The sequence below is a fragment of the Maniola hyperantus genome, chromosome 5, assembly GCF_902806685.2.
Source record: "Maniola hyperantus chromosome 5, iAphHyp1.2, whole genome shotgun sequence".
Classification (NCBI taxonomy): domain Eukaryota; kingdom Metazoa; phylum Arthropoda; class Insecta; order Lepidoptera; family Nymphalidae; genus Maniola; species Maniola hyperantus.
In genome coordinates, this window is record NC_048540.1 from 7,168,714 (window position 1) to 7,187,603 (window position 18,890).

Here is an 18,890-nt window from a genome sequence, read left to right on the forward strand (position 1 = left end):
GAGGGACGTAAAAGTAATCTCGAGCCGTTGTCGGACTCGCTAGTCAATTTGCTTTTATGATGATGCTCCACGCTTGTTACCATTCCATTCTGTAGTGTATCTCCCTGTTTTAAATGCGAGAGAACTGACGAGAATACTTTTCAACTGAAAGGTATTTGAGCAATTTAAAGCTTCAGTTAGCGTAATGAGTCAAATTGTAGCAATTGATTATGATTTATGTAGATGGATTTCAATGTAGCTGAAAATGCTAAATGTTTACTAAATTTTGCCGACGTGGCTAATTCCGTTGTACACAATCTCTAAACTAAACCAAAATGGCACGTATAAATCTATTGCTATCCCTTTCAGAATGTTTCTTGCGGAAAAGAGTAGCACTAGATTTAGACTTGTTAATTTAGTTTAGTTTAGAGATTGTGTACAAGAGAATCGGCCCCAGTGACTCCCTAACTGTTGCTCATTTCTATACTATACTTTCATCAATTTAAGATAAAACCAATTTGATGATAAATCTTTTTGAATAGAACAAGAACTATCGAGTTTTGTTCCATGAAAATATGAATTAGCATCACTAAAAAACCGAAACATTACGTTACGTGTTATATAAAAATATAAGTAGGATAATAAAAACGTTGACACTAAAGAGATCCATCACTGCAAACTTAATCATTCATGGCAGAATCCGACATTAGATTTTCTCAAAAAAACCACGAATTATTGTCGGGTCATTAACTGTTTGCTTTATGGCATGGGAAATTTTTATCGTACTCGTGAGAAATTTTCAAGTCATAAATTTATATTTGGAGTGCCTAAATTTTGTCTGCGATGATTAAATTATTAGGTACCACAAATTACATATTATTTATATGGATTCAATTGTCTTGACCAACTACTACTAATAAATAGGTACTGATTACATCAACCACTTGATCTAATTTTTAATTCAGAATGAGAAATTTACCACATGCAGCTCTCACGACTGGAAAAGAAATTTACTCGTAGTCAAATTATGCGTTAGAACCGGCAGTTTCGCTTTTGTTTCACAAATCACAATTCATTCAACACAAATCATGGCAGAACTTCAGTGGCCACTATGTTTATGTGACGGATGTGTACTATAGTCTACAGGACATCTGCTGTAATGTACGTTCCCGGATCTGGGGTATTTGTTAATTTTAAGTAGGTACAAAAATAAATTATTTGTTCATTAACACATTTTATTTTTAACAAAATGTTTAAAAACTAGTATTAAATAGGCTGGTATCGAAATATTTACTCTCAAATTTTTGTTATTAATAGTGTATGTCGGAGAACAAGGGGATGGCCGACATCAGAAGGTAGTAATTTCAATTACAATCATTGTAATACTCACTTATTACACGTGAAAACCACTAGCGTAACGTAACGTAGGTAAACCTAACCCTACCTAGCAACCGGCTCCACCATGTCCCCATACCGGTCCCAGACCAACCAGCTAACCTAGCACACGACAATTAGTTCAATTAACATCAACTACAACGATCACGTTTATCCAATACAAATTGGAACGATACAAAGGACTCACCCGATAAACAACCTGTCTAGATCGCCAAAACACACTCACAGCAACCTTTCACAACCTAGTACTATAACCTCAACGTCTTAAACCACATTAGGTCACAACAACAATTATAATAACCTACAGTACGACACACATAGTGTCTACGTAGAAGTGCCCTCGGCAAGAGCCACACGAATAATGTCTCGTGACACACTGCGCATCCGCTTTTATAATCTCACAATGACGGTGGGGCGATGACGTGATGTTCAATGAGCAAAGTGTTTACAATTAAATGGCGGCGAGCCTACATGTATATTAAGAAACTTATATCTAAATTAAAAGTAAAATAAAACAACATTAAATTAACACTAATTAAAATAAATTCATCAGCTTGCGAACAAAAAGGTGTAATTGCATGAAAATAAATTTTACAAGAGGAGCAAAAAATTTAATGAAAGCTGTTGAAAATTTACAGTAATTGTACCGTTTTGATCGAAATCAAGAACTTTTGACTAAATTTTGTAGTTTTATGCCGTTTTGTTTGAAAATTTGTTCAGATTTGTATTCAAAGGGTCAAAAACATCCAGATTTAAAATAAGTAGGTATTTTCATCAAAAACGTAACTAAACCATTCGTTCGCCAGGCAGCTCTCTCTGTGTACTTTCTTACCTTACAAATTCCATAGAAAAATCAGAAGCAGCATCACTAGGTTCCTCCCAGCATGATGCTGCCGCGTCGCTAAAAAATTGTGCCTGCGCCGACCATGCATCGCAAGCTCTCAACACTCGACGTAGACCACCCACCATCATTCGAACTGCGGCGCGGGCAAACGTATCATCTGATAATATTGACATGGTTGCAGGTATGGTCAAACAAACACATGCAGTTTTTAAATTGTCAAATCCAACATAGAAAGATATCCAATAAGAAAGCGTTATTTTATAACTATACTCACCAATTTTCATAGGTTGTGGATATAATGCCAGAAGTCCAATAGGCAGAGAATCAAATATCAAAGATACGTTCCTTTTTACATCACTTATCGGTTCATCATCTTGATTCATCATTAACCGATCTAATCGATCCTCAATTTTATCTCTAATTTTATTCATCGTAGGAGCATGCACCGTGGGATTCATCATGAAATCGCTAATATCACTTGAAAATAATAAAGTATCTCTAAAATCTTCGTTATTCGTACTACTTACAATTCTTTCTTCCATTATCATATCTTTGCTTTCATACAATTCATTTGCACTTATGCTATTTACATATTTATTAAAAGATTCATTTTTTAATTTGCTAGAACTAGTACGTCTACTATTATTTCTATCAAGAGAAGATTTACTTTCCTTCTCAATTGAATTGTTTTCGATTTTAGAAGTTTCAACGCCTTTGCCATTTACATTATAATTCTTTACGTTTTCTTCACTAATATTTCGACTACTATTAAACGAACGACTAAAATTTACATATAATAATTTATTATTTATGTGCGTTTCAAATTTATTTATATCACTATCATTATTACGAAAAATCGAATTTCTTGAACTATTTTTTACAGAAGTGTGATTTTCTTTACTAACATTTTTACTGGGAATCTGACTTAACTTTCTCGTCATGTCTACAAGTTTTCCCTTCTCTATCGAATTATTGTCTGCATCATCTCGTTTCCTGCGCTCATAGTCATCAGTTTCATATTTTATTGCATTATCCCTATTTCTAAAACTATTAAGTTCTTGATTATTTACTTCTGCAAAATGTGTTCGGTTGCCGATATTATGGAAGACATCAAACTCGCTAGAAGCATCAATCCATAGCCAGAAAAAATGTCCTTCGAGCATGTTTAGACGTTTAGCTTCATCCATCACATGCTTAGCATAATGTATGTCACATATCAAGACAATGACACCTCGGGTTAGCCTTGATACTTCTGCAAGACGTCTGTAAAACAAAATTTTTAATCAGTGGCTATAGTAGATAAGTATTCGCATAGGATTACGCATAAGACGAATCATTTGTACGTACACTTTTACACTGACTGATGATATAGAATTACAAAAAAAATGTTTGTCATTTTAATCACGATAGTAAAATTGCTGACATTTTCGATTATATACTTGGTCTATACGAGGGTCACGTGCCTAGTTGCGAAAAATCTTATCAGTCGATAATCCAAGTTGGTTTCTAGATGGCTGACCCATTTCAGAAGTTCAAAAGCCTTTTACTCAGTGCTCAGGACTCAGTGCTTTAAGAGCAGTTAAGCTATCGGTCCTGTTTTCAGTCATTAGTGACCATCTGAATTAATTAATGTCTGAAGGATCTGAGACCGACCACATAACTATCCCAAAAAAACCAACATGTAATTATTAACAGATACTCAACAACCAGAATACATCGTCCCAGCTATTCCCAATTTTCGAATCACGTATATTTTACAAAATGAGAATAAACGTTAGGAGATTTAGTGAGTTACCTGAAAAGAGCACGACGAGTGTATTTCATTGGAAGCGAAAGCCATTTAGGATTAAGTGGTTGAGTGGTAAGAATTGAAGACAGATCCTTCCTAAGAGATAGCGTTGTATGTATATCTTCCTCGGCAAGCAAAGTAAATGTATGCCAATGAGTGTGCAGGAGGGTGGCTCTGCTGAATGAAATGATCGCATATAGGATTGGTTTTATTGTACCATATAAAAAAAAATATAATTTGAATTATATTCTCAACGTTATTGCCAGCCCACAACTGAGAATGAGCGTCTCAGAACGAGAAAGGCTAGGCCATAATATCTACCAGACTGGCCAAATGCGAATTGGCAGACTTCACATGCGTTTGTGAACATTATGTAAACTTAGGTATGCAGGTTTCCTCACGATATTATGTTCCTTCACTCAAAGCGAGTGTTATTTAATTGCTTGGATATCACTTGCAAAATAAACTATGTATTCTACTACGTGATCATTATTATTATTATTATCAGACCACTGAATTTATTGAAGCGAACCTTCTTATTATTATTTTTCACTAGTATTTCATAATATTATTTTTCTCAGTTTCATTACTAATTACAGTCCATTAATAGTTCCCTGCTACGGTTAACTTCAGTACCTCTGAGACGATAAAGATAATAGGCAGGAAGAATCTAAAGAAGACTTCGCGATCATTGTGTTCCAATCTTGACTGCTTTCAATCAGAAATCATGACATAAATGTTTCAGCACAAATACGGTTCACAAGTTACTTTGAAGTTATTAATAAAAAATATTATTACAGAAATTAAGTGGATAATAATAATTAAGGTGATGACTCTAACAAACCTGAGTGCGTGTAATGTTTCTCTAGCGGTTATCTCCAATCGTATCTCCAGAGGCAGCAATTCCTGAGGAAATATGAAAAGTTTTTATTAAAGGGACGCCATTATTAGTTCACGTCGCGTTGTAACCGTTGTTAAAGTGGATTATAAATGACCATCATTTCGTTGCGACACGGTCGAAACCTTTGGTGGATAGAAAATGAAATATGAACGTAGAATATATTAACACTGTTGAGAGAAATGCGGTAAAACGCAGCGAGATCCGCCCAAGTTTCTGATGCACTCAGATAATCCGTATTATTTTACGAGTTAAAAAGCATTAAGTTTTATAGCGTTACACTCGTTCATCTGAGTTCCGAGTTTATTTTCTTTTTCTAACTGCTTAAAATAAAATATTAAGTTTGTACTCAGATACTGTACATAAAATTCATGTGAAACTACAATAAATGTGATGTTTTGACCACCACTCTATTTTAATGCTTATGGTCTATTTCAGAAATGAGTTGGAAATGAGAATTTTCTGTATAGATCTTATTTACATACCTATTTATTAGGCATTTGCAAATAATCATTTGCGTGCTGTTTACTATTTTAACGATGCTTGAATGAAACAACTAGCAGAATAAAGTAAAATCGTTACTTATATAGGTACGTGTTTGAAATCAGAAGCAATCGTGATGTTGGAACGTAGAAAGGTATAATGAATTACCACCACACGTCAGCAATATACCTATGTTGTTATATGAATTCACCAAAGATATTACAAAACTCCAGATAAGCACACCTCATATAATTGTATTTGAAAAAGTTAAGACAAATTCTTATGCTTGTGTGTGTGACATTTACCTATACTCGTTGCGATTATGACCAGGGATGTTACGGATGCGCAAATGCGGAACATTCGTATTAATTCAGACATCCACATCTGCATCAATGAATGCAGAGCTTATGCGGATTCATATTTGTAAATTTTAACAAGTAACGACCTGCAAAGAACGTGGGCGGGGCCAGAGTAGCGCGTGCCTCGCGCGTGTTTGCTAGTTGATTATCTTTGTTTGCTAATTGACCAACAAAGAGTGTACAATGGTACCCATCAGAGGTGTTTCAGATATTCGCATCTGCATTCGCAAATGCGGAACATTCGCATTAATTCAGACATCCGCATCCGCATCCGTGGATGTCAAAATATTGGATCGCAAAACTTGATCAGAGATTTTTCAAAATAACTGTTATTGAGTAGGCACTCTTTGTCGAACATACGAGCAGCTATCGATGAATGAAAATTGGAGTATTTCAAAATGAAAACGTTTTCGGCATTGAAAAAGGATCAAACAGATTATGCATGCAATGCTTTCAACTTTTATTGCTTGTTTGCTAGTTTCGAAATCAAAAATTGAAATCAAAACATTTACGAGAATTGTTGCGTAGAAAATATTTTCACATAAAGTTTATTGTAAAAAACCGGTCTAGTGTGAGTGGCACAAGAAAGGTTCCGAACCATTATCGAAAATTTCATCTCTCTACCTATTACTGTTCATGAGATATAGGCTGCTGACAGACAGACGGATGGATTGGCGGACGGACAGCGGAGGCTTATAAAGGCGGAACCCTAAAAAGAGTATTAAAGTTATATAGGAATACTAGATGATGCCCGCGACTTCGACCGCGTGGATTTAGGTTTTTCAAAAATCCCGTGGGAACGCTCTGATTTTCCGGGATAAAAGTATCCTATGTCCTTCCCCGGGATGTAAGCTAACTCTGTACCTGTAAATTTCATCAAAATCGGTTAAACTGTTGAGCCGTGAAAAGCTAGCAGACAGACAGACAGACGGAGACACTTTCGCAATTTTATAATATTAGTATGGATTAAGGCGGTTAGCAATAATAAAATTGTGACATATATGCAATTTTTGCCTATGTGTTATAGTTTTTATGTTTGTCAAAAATGAAACTAAGAAGATTCGTTTAGTTAAAAAATTGCTGTTTAGACTTTGCACAATAGTGGTTTTGTTGCGGTTGAGTTTAAATATTTTCGCTGACAAAGCACTTCTTTTCGTAGACTTAATAAGATCGTCTAGATGTCTGAAGGGTCTTCGACCTCGTCTCGATAGCCTACGTAAGCAATTTTTATCAAGAGACTCTCCTAGCTCTTATATGCATATATTATATTATATTTTCTTATAAAAAACTAACTTTTACTTAACTCTTTTAAAATTTTTAATATTAAATAAATTAGATTATGAGACCGCTTACAAGTTAGCGTAGCTTGTGTAAAATTCTATATAACTTCTATACAAGGCATTTCGGAAACAGGATAATTTCTAACCCCAAAAGGAGTCGCCCAAAAGGGTTACATTAAATAAAAAAATCGGCCAAGTGTGCGAGTCAGGCTCGCGCAACGAGGGTTGCGTACTACAGTCGTATTTCTTCGTCATTTTGCACGATAATTCAAAAACTATGATGCATAAAAATAAATAAAATCTGTTTTAAAATGCACAGGTGAAGACCTTTCATATGATACCCCACTTGATATATTTATCTTACTCCGAAAATTGAAAATACTAATTGTTAGTTTATGACCACAATTTAGTTTTTTTTGTGTGATGTGCCCATAAATTCACGGTTTTCAGATTTTCCCCCGAATGTCTGCAATAAGACCTACCTACCTGCAAATTTCATGATTCTAGGTCAACGGGAAGTACCCTGTAGCCTGTAGGTTTCTTGACAGACCGACAGATAGACAGACAACAAAGTGATCCTATAAGGGTTCCATTTTTCCTTTTGAGGTACGGAACCATAAAAATAAGCAGTCCCATACAAAAATTTTAATATCACGCGACAAAATGTAATATGGGAACAGCTAATTTTTTTATGGTTTGAGGGTTGGTCAAATTGTAAAACTTCTTTAAAATGTGGAACGGTAAAGTAACCACCGCCACCACCAATCCATCAGCCTATATGCGCCCACTGCTAGACATAGGCTTTTTCAAGTGCGTGCCACCAAACACGGTACTCTGCCTTTCTCAACCACCCGCTTCCCGTTACCTTCTTCAGGTCCTAGCGGGCTGAAGGACGTTCTACACTGCGCTTATCGGTAGGTACGCGAGCCGAAACCTTTATAAAAGACCTTGTATAACATTATTAGGCCCAGTACACTGAACATCAGAGCTAAAGACGTCAAGGTACTCACGTTAGCAATGGTATAAGACAGATGCAGGTGGGTGGGCGATGCGCGCAGCACTGGGACGCCAGCGCGGGAGGCAGTAGAGACCATGGCGGCTGCAGCAGACCCTCCTCCACAGACCAGAAGCGCCGCCACACGTCGTTTGTCCAATACCGCGCACGTCTGCTCGAGCACCCGTGCACTGAACCTAAAAAAACATGTATGTACTTTAAGGACTAAGCTTTTTTTACCATACTACGGCAAAGCCAAAAGGAAGAGTTATAGTAGTCTTGTATGAATATATTATGTTTGTATTTATGTATGTTCCAACGTAGCGCCTTAAGTACTGAGTCGATTTTGATAAATGAGATGTCAATCGAATAGTTATTATAGTTCGGGAGAGATAGGCTACCTTTTATATGACCGAAATCAATATGGCGGATATTATTGGCATTTTCATTACTGAAAAATGCGTTGCGTTTGGCACTTGTTGCTCTATAGCACGTAGGTATGATATGCACCTACTGTGGCTGTATTCCGCAAAATCTACGTTAAGTAAATCTAAATTTTATTCAATTTGTAAAACACGGGTCAACCTCTACCTAAGTAAAACAGTGCTCGACTCTTTTAATGAAAAAATCTTAGCCGAGCAATGTTATTATATTTTCACTAGCCTATTCCCGCGCACAAATTTCAATCCCCTTTTTACCCCTTTAGGGAATGAATTTTCTTTCTTTCTTTCTTTCTTAGTGGATACCTACGTCGTTACAATAGCTATCTGCATACGAAATTTCAGCTCGATCCGTCCAGTAGTTCAATCTGTGCGTTGTTCGATCAGTCAGTTAGTCAGTCAGCTCTTGCTTTTATATGTATAGGTAATAAGACAAGTGTAAACAATGGTAGGCGCCGGTACGTGTTTGACTCTGTAACACAATAGTATTGTACTCTGATACAACCACAATTATAACCAAGGATTATTAACAAGGATAACAATATACTCTGCATTGACCTTTTTGTATTTCTCGACAATATACAGGTGGTTTCAATACTTTAAAAAAAAAAAATATTGCAAAATTCGATTGAATTTTCAATCCAAATGTTAAATATCATTTAATGTCACTTAATTTTTTAACTTTATTTTCACAGGTACCTTTTACACTAAAATCTGGAAAGCCGCCTGCTCTGTGTGCTCTGCCGTGTGCTTGCTTTTTATAAATAAACTAGCGACGGGTTGCTCATTACAATATTTTTTGTAGGGATCTCTAATTTAAATAACAAATATAGCCTATAGGCTATAGGCCATATTTGTCAGTATACATATTATGTCAGTCAATTAGTTTTGCCTTTCATATAATCTATACGAAAAATCAAAGAGCTCCCATGGGATTTTTAAAAACGTAAAACTACGCGGATGAAGTCACGGGCTAGTTTGAAATAAAAAAGGTAAGTATACAATATTTTGAAATTATATGTACATTTTGGTTCTTCTAATATTTGATAGAAAGGCTTTCTTAGGCAGACAAAGCTGTGGATCATAGCTTATTATTAAATTTTTACCATCATTTCTTGTACTTGACAATGAGAAAACTTTACTGAATCACCTTCTATTTAAAGAAATAAGATCCTTTGCAAATCTATACCAACAAACATACTCTATAGTTTCCTACAAACTCACATTATAAAGACACTTCAGTTTCAATTTATTCTTTTACTACAGCGCAAGTGCTTTTCAAATTTAAAGGCTTAAAAGCTTCGTGCGGGTTCGCAATATAAAAGAATGACTTCGCGGGAATATCCTAAGATTTGGGGCAGTTTCGAGAGAATCGCTGAAGATGGGAGGACATTGGTATTCGCAATAGAAGATATTCCAGAGGCCCTGTGGAGTGAGGCCGTGGAATTTATGCTGGGGAATTATATACGGGAAGATGTTTGGTGGATCACAGCTGGTAAGCTTTTATTAAAAGAATATTTTAGACCGAGATTTAGTTTATTGAACCTTTTGGTATTTCTACTAAAAACTATACCTACTATCTTTTCTGAACAACTTGTCTGTGGGCTGTGGTACATTTGCTTGAGATATTGTAATAAATTGCTATTTTATACTGAGAACCATTTAGTTATTATTCTAAGGTCATCGTTGTCGTCAAATGTATTTCAAATTGGTACCTACTAAATGTTCTGACGCTAGTAGCAAGATTCAGCCGTATCGATAGCTTCAATGAAATGTTGATAATATCAACAGAGGTTGGCGCTGACGTGATCTTTGCTGACACAGTTTTAAGGCGCTGCTAACGTCATTCTTATTTTCAATACTAAAAAAATGCGCCTCTTGCGGCCTTTGTGGCTCTAGAAACTCTGGCAGCTTACTGTAGTTGATCTCCTTTGAGTCATCATCATGATCAACCCATCGCCGGCCCGCTACGGCCCACTACGGCACGAGTCTCCTTTCAGAATGAGAAGGGTTTAGTCCATAGACTGCCACGCTGGCCCAGTGCAGATTGGCAGACTCTCCTTTGAGGTTTTTTCTATTAAATGTTATGTTAAATTAAAATAAATAAATAAATCATATAGTCCTAGTCCAAGTAATCTTGTAGTTCCTATTCTAAATAAAATAACACTTTATATACTCGTATATAAAGTACGTACGTACCACGTAGTATGTTTTTATTCCAAAGGCAGACAAAAATGTAAAGCGAAAATGCCGCCATGTACGACATCACATACACCAGATGTAAACATTAATCAAAGCAGCGACCCTTTTCAGGACGTAAAGATTTTTTGCAATTAACTAAATCCCATCTTACGATGTCGGAGTTTCACGCAAGAAAATACCATGTCGTTAAGAAAATTCGCTAAGAACTCCCTCCGACCAATTATGTTGGCGCAAACCTGCCCTGTTTTATCATTCTCGCTCTTCACACGAGCGTGAAAAATTGTGGGAATAAGAGGACATAAAATGTTCGTTTAACTTGATTTTATAAAGGAGATTTCTAAACTGCAGAGGTTTATGTGCACTCTCACACTTTATTTTTCCACCGACGTACAAGGTTCTACGTTCTAGAATAGCCTCAAGGTCTTTGCACATTACACCGACTCGACACCAATACAACACCGTTGCAACTACAATTTTAGGTTCAACATCAACAAGTCGTCGACGAGGCAATCACCTCGACGGTCACCAGTGAACAACAAGGTGTCAATAATAATGCGTCGGAGGTGGCCATACTCTCGTCGTTTTTTTTACAAAAAAAAAAACCGACTTCAATATTTACCGTGTGTATACCTACACCAAAAATTAAAAAAAAAAATTATTTATTACCGAATATATTATGTGTAAAATGGTATATACAAGAGCTAATATAGTTCAGTAATCATATTTTTGGGGCCCGTGCCGGTGCATTAAAAAATATATTATGAAAGCCATTCCACATTAAACTGTTTAAAAGACATGTTTCTTCTGAAAATAATGTAATTTTGTCTGATTTAATTTTATACATTACACCATTAAAGCAGTAAAGCGCTGCTGCTGTAATAAACATGTATTGTAATTTGTACCATCAGTGATCCGGGGTCGCTGGCAGTAAGCCCGAACGACCCCATCTGAGCTTATAGTTACCCAGCGGGCTTTAAGGGTTAAATATACGAAAGCCAATCCTAATAAAACTGTTCAAAAGCCAAAGCTTTCAAGGGGAGCGAGAGTAAGAGCAAAGACTGATATGCAATAACAGGAGAGGATGTGGATAACAGGAGACACCACGATCGGTGACGGGGATCTCCCGTATTTGTGACGTCTGCCCCAAAAAAGGGAGAGTGACAATACAGGGACAAGCATGAGACAGAAAAGAATTTGTAGGGAGTCAATAAGGCGCCTCGGGAAAGAGCCATCGAGCAAATACCGAACAGGCGCCCTTCCGCGTTCGGCTCATCGGCAAGTTCGGCAAGGTCGGTGGGGCCATGAGAGGTACGGTGGGTTGTTCAACAAAAGTTAAACTTTCTCCGATAGTAATGTAATTCTAGATGATTTTATTTCATAGTATTAAACCATCTAACCAATAACAGCTAGCTGCGGTAATAAACATGTATTGTGATATCACTTATCCGGGGTCACTGGCTGTAAGCCCGAGCAACCCCATCTGAGCTAATAGTTATCCAGCGGGCTTTAAGGATTAAAGAGAATTTAGTGTCTGCTTTACGCAAACAACCCGCTTTGAATATCAAAAAGTTACTTTCTTGTTTTATGGACACAATCACGTAGTCAGACTACTTGATTGAAGCTATTAATTGTTAGGGTTCCGTACCTCAAAAGGAAAAAAGAATCCCTTATAGAATCAGTTTGTTGTATGTCTGTCCGTCTGTTCGTCGTGTCCTTAAGAAAACCTATAACGTACTTCCCGTTGGCTTAGAATCATAAAATTTTGTAGGTAAGTGGGTCTTATAGCACAAGTAAAGTAAACCGTGAGTTTGTGGTTACATCAAAAAAAAAATACGTGTTCATTAAGAAATAATTAGCATTTTCAATTTTCAGAGTAGGATAACTAATTACTATACCAAATGAGGCATCATATGCAAGGGCCTTTTTCCAGTAGGTAAATTCTAAAACAGATTTTTATTTATTTTTATTCATAATGATTTTTGATTTATCGTGCAAAATGTCGAAAAAATACGACTGTAGTTCGGAATCCTCGGTGCGCGAGCCTGATTCGCACTTGGCCGCTTTTTTTAACAACAAAAAGGATTCTGAATACAATTTATACAACATACAGGTACATATCGTCATACTAGATATGCATCTTCCCATATAGGCACATATATGCCACATTATAAAATTTGAACGTGTGTCTGTCTGTCAGTTACACTGCTCAACCGGTGAATCATTTTAAAGACGTGCCTACCAAGGATACTTTTTAATACAGGAAAAGAAAGTAGGTATTTCCAAGAGATTATGATCGCAATATATCAATCACACTTCCGGTACAAATCCGGAAGAGGCACTTATGGCAGTGAATTATAATACCTATTTTTTATTTTATTTTATTTTCTTTATTGGGTTTACCAACAGCTTAGTCATTCACAAAAACAGTCACAAAAACAATTTTAACTATTTAAAATACATTCACAAAATGACAAGCTTATAGTGTGCTTAGGCAACCACAGCATGCATAAACTTATCATACATTTCCTAAAGCTAATTAACCCTATAGCTATTAACCTAATACCTATTGCAAAAGCGTATGTTTTTATATAAAAACTAGCTGGTGCCCAAGACTTCGTACGCGTGGATTTAGGTTTATAGAAATCCCGTGGGAACTCTTGAACTTTTCGGGATAAAATGTAGCCTTTGTCCCTTTGCAGGTCTTAAACTATCCCCCATGCAAAAAATCACGTCGATCCGTTGCTCCGTTGCGACGTGATTGAAGGACAATCCAACAACCAACAAACCAACAAATAAACACATTTTTAAATTTATAATAGGGGTAGTGATGTACTTGTAAAAGCTTAAAAGGGAATATTAATTGAATAACTTCTTCACACAAAAATATGTCATTGTGCTTAAAGATCTTTCGGTCAATGGGCTTGTACTAGAGAGAAGAGTCTTGACCAACATCTCAAGAGGCTCTCGTTCGGACGTTGGATCGAGGGTCAAATGCAGTATACACAGGACTACTTGAGTGTATGTAGTGAGAGAATTTCTTCAATGTATTTTCCAGATATTTGGCCTTTATATTACAGCTAGACCCGCGCTGGCGATGGGTGGATAACGATAATGAGGTTTCTTAGTTTTTTAAACAAAAAATTAACTACTAGTAAGGATAGCTATGGAACCCTATCATTCGCGTGTTTTGACACGCGCTTGTCCAATTTTTAGGGCTCCATACCCAGAGAGTAAAAACGGGGCCCAATTAAAGTCACTCTGTTGTCTGCCTGTCTGTTTTTCCGCGAATCTCTAGCTCAGAGACGAAATGAGTTACAAAAACCTGATTTTATTTTTTATTTTTACATGCTTGACTGCTGACATCACTAGCATTTTCAGCACTGAAAAAGTACCTTGGCGCCTCTTGTGGGTATATACTGCGAATCTTGCAGTCGCGTGCGAACTCATTACCTACTGGATTCTGGCCAGAAGACCAGAATTCTACATTGATGATATTCCAGCGGGAATTAAGCACTTCCAGAATTAATTATCTTCTCAAATTTAATACGGAAATCATTTCGACAAATTAATTCCCTGAGGGTGCTCAATCATGGAATATTAACACAGATTCAGTGATAATAAATTAATTGATATTCGTGATTTCAGGTACTGCAGAGGATCCACAGGCAATCGAAGAGTATCGGGTGCTATTGAAGTCTATTATTAACTGGAACATGAGTTTGGCTTGCTTCCTGTCTGATGGTGATGGAAATGATCGCACCCTGATAGGTGTCAATATGTGCATGCCACAGGAGAAGAGTCACTTTGTTGATCATAATCCGGTAAGGATTCATCATCATGATCAACCCATCACCGGCTCACTACAGAGCGCGGGTCTCCTCTCAGAGTGAGAAGGGTTTTGGCCATAGTCTACCAAGCTGGCCATGTGCGGATTGGTAGACTTCACACACCTTTGAGAACATTACGCAGGACTCTCAGGCATGCAGGTTTCCTCACGATGTTTTCCTTCACCGTTAAAGCAAATGATATACCTACTCTGAAAAGTTAGAGGCACATTCCCCGGATTGAATCCTGGATAGCTTATGATCCTGAATTGAGAAATCATATACCTACTTGATTTTTCTATTGTTTCTGTTATTTTTGTTGTTTTTTCTGTTTGTTATCTTATTGTTTGTTGATTTTGTTATTCTGTTATTTTAATTTTTTGTTAATAGTTTTTAAATTATGAGATATCACTGCCCCTATCATAAATGTGAAAGTGTTTTTGTTGGTTTGTAGGTTTGTTAGTTAGTTGGTTTGTCCTTCAATCACGTCGCAACTGAGCAACGGGTCGACGTGATTTTTTTCATGGGTATAGTTTATGACCTGGAAAGGGACATAGGCTACTTTTTATCCCGGAAAATCAAAGAGTTCGCACGAGATTTTTAAAAACCTAAATCCAGGCGTACGAATTCGCGAGCATCATCCAGTTTTAAATAAATGAGAGAATTAAATTCCTATTAGTATTTATATTGTAGTAAAAATAATGCCTCAACAAAGGAGCCTTTAAAGTAACATGCCCCATTTTTGTTACAATAGCCTAAAACAAAAGCCGGGCTGTTGTCGCTCCGCATGTTTAGCGAGACTATGAAAGTGACTGCTATATACGACAAGTACGACGTGAGCAAATATCTCATGGGAGCTGGCCTGTCTGTCACTCCGGAGTACAGGGGCCTTGGTGTAGCCGTTGAGCTGCTAAAGTGTAGGTTAGTATGAAAACTATCTATATATACCTTTTTTTTTCGAGGGGGAAATCTTCTGAAGATACTCAATCGGGTTATGTGGGATTTCTACCCACTAAAACCCCCTCGGTGGCCCTCCTCAGCGCGTTATTGAGAGGCTCCGGGAACTCTATCTATATATACCTAGCGTCAATGAAGTTCTAACAGTGCGTAAGTCAAGGTCTAGGTACTTTATAGGAGAGTAATAAAACTGTATAAAATATTCATTACCAACCCTTGATTCATACTATCCATACTATTATAAATACAAAAGTGTGTCTGCTATCTTTTCATGGCCCAACAGTTTAACCGATCTCGATGAAATTTGGTACAGTTAACTTACATCTCGGGGAAGGACATAGGCTACTTCTTATCCCGTAAAATCAAATAGTTCCCACGGGATTTCTAGACTAAAATCCACGCGGACGAAGTCACGGGTATCATCTAGTGTAGGTACCTATAATATTTTATTGACGAAATAAAAGACTGATTGGTCGAATGAAAGCGGGTGAACTATCGGGTGAAAAACGTTAAAATCCGCCAAAAATGACTTAGGTACCTACGCACTGTTAGAACTTTATTGACGATAAACCACTTTATTTTGGAAGATGAACCATTATTATCATCAAGGGACGTCGCTGGCGATCGTAACTTTCCATCGCATTATAAATAAATAAGTTTTGGAATTTAGTATATTCATCATCACCGCAACACATTACCAGCCCATCGCAGTACTGATCGCACTTCAGAATGAGAAAGGTTTAGGCCATAATCCATCACGCTGGCTAAGTGTGAATCGGCAGACTTCCCACACCTATGAAAGCATTATGGAGAACTATCAAGCATGCACGTTTCCTCACGATGTTTTATTTTACCGTTAAAGCAAGTGATAGGTATAACAGCAATAACTCTTAAGTCTTAACTACTAGGCTATCGCCGCTTTATCGTAGTAGGTATGCCCTTCGCAGATATGGCTTCAGATCTGCTTCAGATGCAGTACATTTCGGTTACTGTGAAAGTACTACCTAGACTATGCCGGTTGTAGAATAACAGCTGTCGTAGAACCATCACGCTAACACTATATGTATATATAGCTCCGTATAGACTACATTACGTACCAGTTCCTGAAACAATGGCCAAAGCAATCATGCTTCAAGATGAGTTTTGTGTGGAACTAGCACAATAAGTTGGATTCCAACCATACTCGTACAATCCTCAGCTAGGGAACAACACTCATTCTAATAATATAATCCTGCCTTTAGATTACTGATATGCCTACAGTTTGGCCTCCAAGTATTAGGAACTAGCGACATCCCAAGTGCCCACGGCTTCAATCCCGTTAGAATTTTGAAAAACCCAGCTTTAGGTATTCCTTGTCTACAATATAAAGGACGGTGCTATAATTTTCTTTAAAAAAAGGTTCTCGTACCGGAAAGCACAGCGTTGGCAGAACCCCACTAAGTGGACAAACGACATCAATCGAGTTGCAGCGAGCCCCTGGATTCAGGCGGCTCAAGTCCGTGGTGTGTAGAAGTCCCTACAAGGGATCTTTGTCCAGCAGTCTATCGATTGATGATGAATGGTTATAAAGAGAACCTTAGAACCTTAGTGCAATGTTTTAGCTTTCTACATGGGTCCAAGAGCTTATGCTGGACGTTGATAAGTCAGTCGTTGAGTGAGTCAAGACATTTATTTTTGTATATTGAGCTTTACAGTTTTGTTTTCTTATTTTTATAAACTTTTCAGAATGCTCGTTGCAAAAGAAGAGGGCATGAGTGTCACTGGCGGAATATTCACAAGTGAGCCCGCACAGCGTTCCGCAGACAAAGCAGGGTGGGAGTGCTTATACCAGGTTCCGTACAAACAGTTCGGAGAACAATGCGAAATCGACTTTAACACCAGCACTGAAAACTTAAAAATATTTGCAACAAAAGTTGAATAAAATGAAAATCTGAAGAAATTGGTGGTACAACACAAAGTATTACGTCTCTTAAAACATTAGAAATTCCACTTTTATTACTGAATATTATATTTTACCGCTTTATACGGAACCTTTGCAAGCACTATTAATTTAATGTTTTTATTTTAGCGTAGGTACCTACTATGAATACTAATGAATTTTTACACGTTATAAAAATAATTTAACTGAATGTTTTTATCCGTAATAAACTTATAATGACATATTGTTTTATTTGCAATTTATTGAACTTGTTTCCTGTAACGATTGTAGCTGTATTTATATTTTTCAGAATAAATGCATATTAAGTTTATGTGGAGCATAAAGATTTTAGCTTAGTTCGCAAAACTAAAGGAATTTTGAATCTAACTTGAATCATGTTATTACTATAAATAATATTGCTGCTATTTTTCTGAACCCCAATAATAATAAGGCGTTGTACTTATATACGCTGAATCAATGATAATAAATTATTAGGCCCCGCCAAACGTATTATTGTCAGATTTTTTAATTTTTTTAATTCAGATACAAGACAATGCTAAGTTTTATTAAAATCGAACTGTTTTCTCTTTTCACAAGGACAGCCGAATTGCTTAGCCATCTGTTGTCGTCGTCTACTACCTATTAATGATGTTCAACTAGCTGATACCCGCGATTTCGTTCGCGTAGATTTAGGATTTTTAAATCCTGGGGAAACTCTTTGATTTTCCAGAACGACAAGTAGTAGTAGCTATGTCGTACTCTTCAGATCTTTAATTACTCAGGCAAAAAATCATATTGTCAATCCGTTGCTACGTTGCGACGCGATTGCAGGACAAATCAACAAATAAACACACTTTCGCATTTATAATATGGGTAGGGATAGTGATTCCAGTTTTTTTAAATTAGGTAATCTATACAAAATGGAGATTTCGTAATTATAGCGATTCATAATAAGGGAAAAGTTATTTTATTAGAAAAGTCATAAACAAAATACATTTTCTCGGTAAACCAGCTCCTCTTTGATGTGAAGTAAAACAGAAATACCCAGCCTTGGTCGAGTTTGTGCAATATCTGTTTGCTTTTATTGCAATCTTCTGAAACGTCTTCACTCGCAATATAAATACCTTGCAATTGTCAATAGAAACTTTACAGTTTCCTAGATATCTTTTTAAATTATTTGTTAATAGCGGCATGTGCTACTAAGCTAAAAACATAATGTGTGCCTAGTGCATCATTTGAGTGGTCTAAAAACATCTTCACATTATTGCCTTTCTAATGAAACCGATTAGGGGTACATCCCGGGGGTTTTAAAAAACGGTTTTGGGATCTATGTCAATGAAAGCCTTCTTCGATTAAAATTTCCAAAATATATTTAATGTACAGAAATTGATCAGTAGGTAACAGGTTAATATCATCGATCTAAAATGTTAAAACAGATCCATTTCTGACAGATTACACACGGTTTCAAAAACGTGGATCTGGTTGCTAGCTGTCGGGCTGAAAAGAGAGCGACAATTATTACTTCCTA

The 18,890-nt window shown here is 36.7% G+C and overlaps 3 protein-coding genes across 8 annotated transcripts in view; 1 reads left to right on the forward strand and 2 right to left on the reverse strand.

The window, feature by feature from the left end:
• LOC117982357 (multiple inositol polyphosphate phosphatase 1-like) overlaps window positions 1–18,890 on the reverse strand; it is an 81,552-nt gene that overhangs the window by 38,918 nt on the left and 23,744 nt on the right. The window lies entirely within an intron of this gene.
• Window positions 1–18,890, reverse strand: part of LOC117982117 (uncharacterized) — a 140,921-nt gene that overhangs the window by 30,539 nt on the left and 91,492 nt on the right. For 3 of the 6 annotated variants that reach the window (XM_069498837.1, XM_069498838.1, XM_069498836.1), the window contains exons 3-7: window positions 8,038–8,218; window positions 4,852–4,913; window positions 4,014–4,184; window positions 2,493–3,481; window positions 2,207–2,375 (exon numbers count right to left, since the gene is read on the reverse strand). In XM_069498837.1, the coding sequence (XP_069354938.1) occupies window positions 2,207–2,375; window positions 2,493–3,481; window positions 4,014–4,184; window positions 4,852–4,913; window positions 8,038–8,218 (1,572 nt within the window). The remainder of the gene's footprint in view (window positions 1–2,206; window positions 2,376–2,492; window positions 3,482–4,013; window positions 4,185–4,851; window positions 4,914–8,037; window positions 8,219–18,890) is intronic. The other 3 variants (XM_034968412.2, XM_034968414.2, XM_069498839.1) reach the window with 2 other exon arrangements.
• Window positions 9,683–17,606, forward strand: LOC117982118 (uncharacterized). Its single transcript, XM_034968415.2, has 4 exons — window positions 9,683–9,956; window positions 14,309–14,484; window positions 15,242–15,408; window positions 17,170–17,606. Exons 1-4 carry the CDS (start codon window positions 9,788–9,790, stop codon window positions 17,363–17,365), a joined length of 708 nt encoding a protein of 235 aa, XP_034824306.1. The 5' UTR covers window positions 9,683–9,787; the 3' UTR covers window positions 17,366–17,606.

What these genes read in the sequence shown, in the direction of transcription:
- LOC117982118 (XM_034968415.2), top strand. Translation starts at nt 9,788, where the DNA reads ATGACTTCGCGGGAATATCCTAAGATTTGGGGCAGTTTCGAGAGAATC. An exon ending in TGTTTGGTGGATCACAGCTG is followed by an intron (nt 9,957 to 14,308) that starts GTAAGCTTTTAT and finishes TCGTGATTTCAG; the next exon opens with GTACTGCAGAGGATCCACAG. An exon ending in GTTGAGCTGCTAAAGTGTAG is followed by an intron (nt 15,409 to 17,169) that starts GTTAGTATGAAA and finishes TAAACTTTTCAG; the next exon opens with AATGCTCGTTGCAAAAGAAG.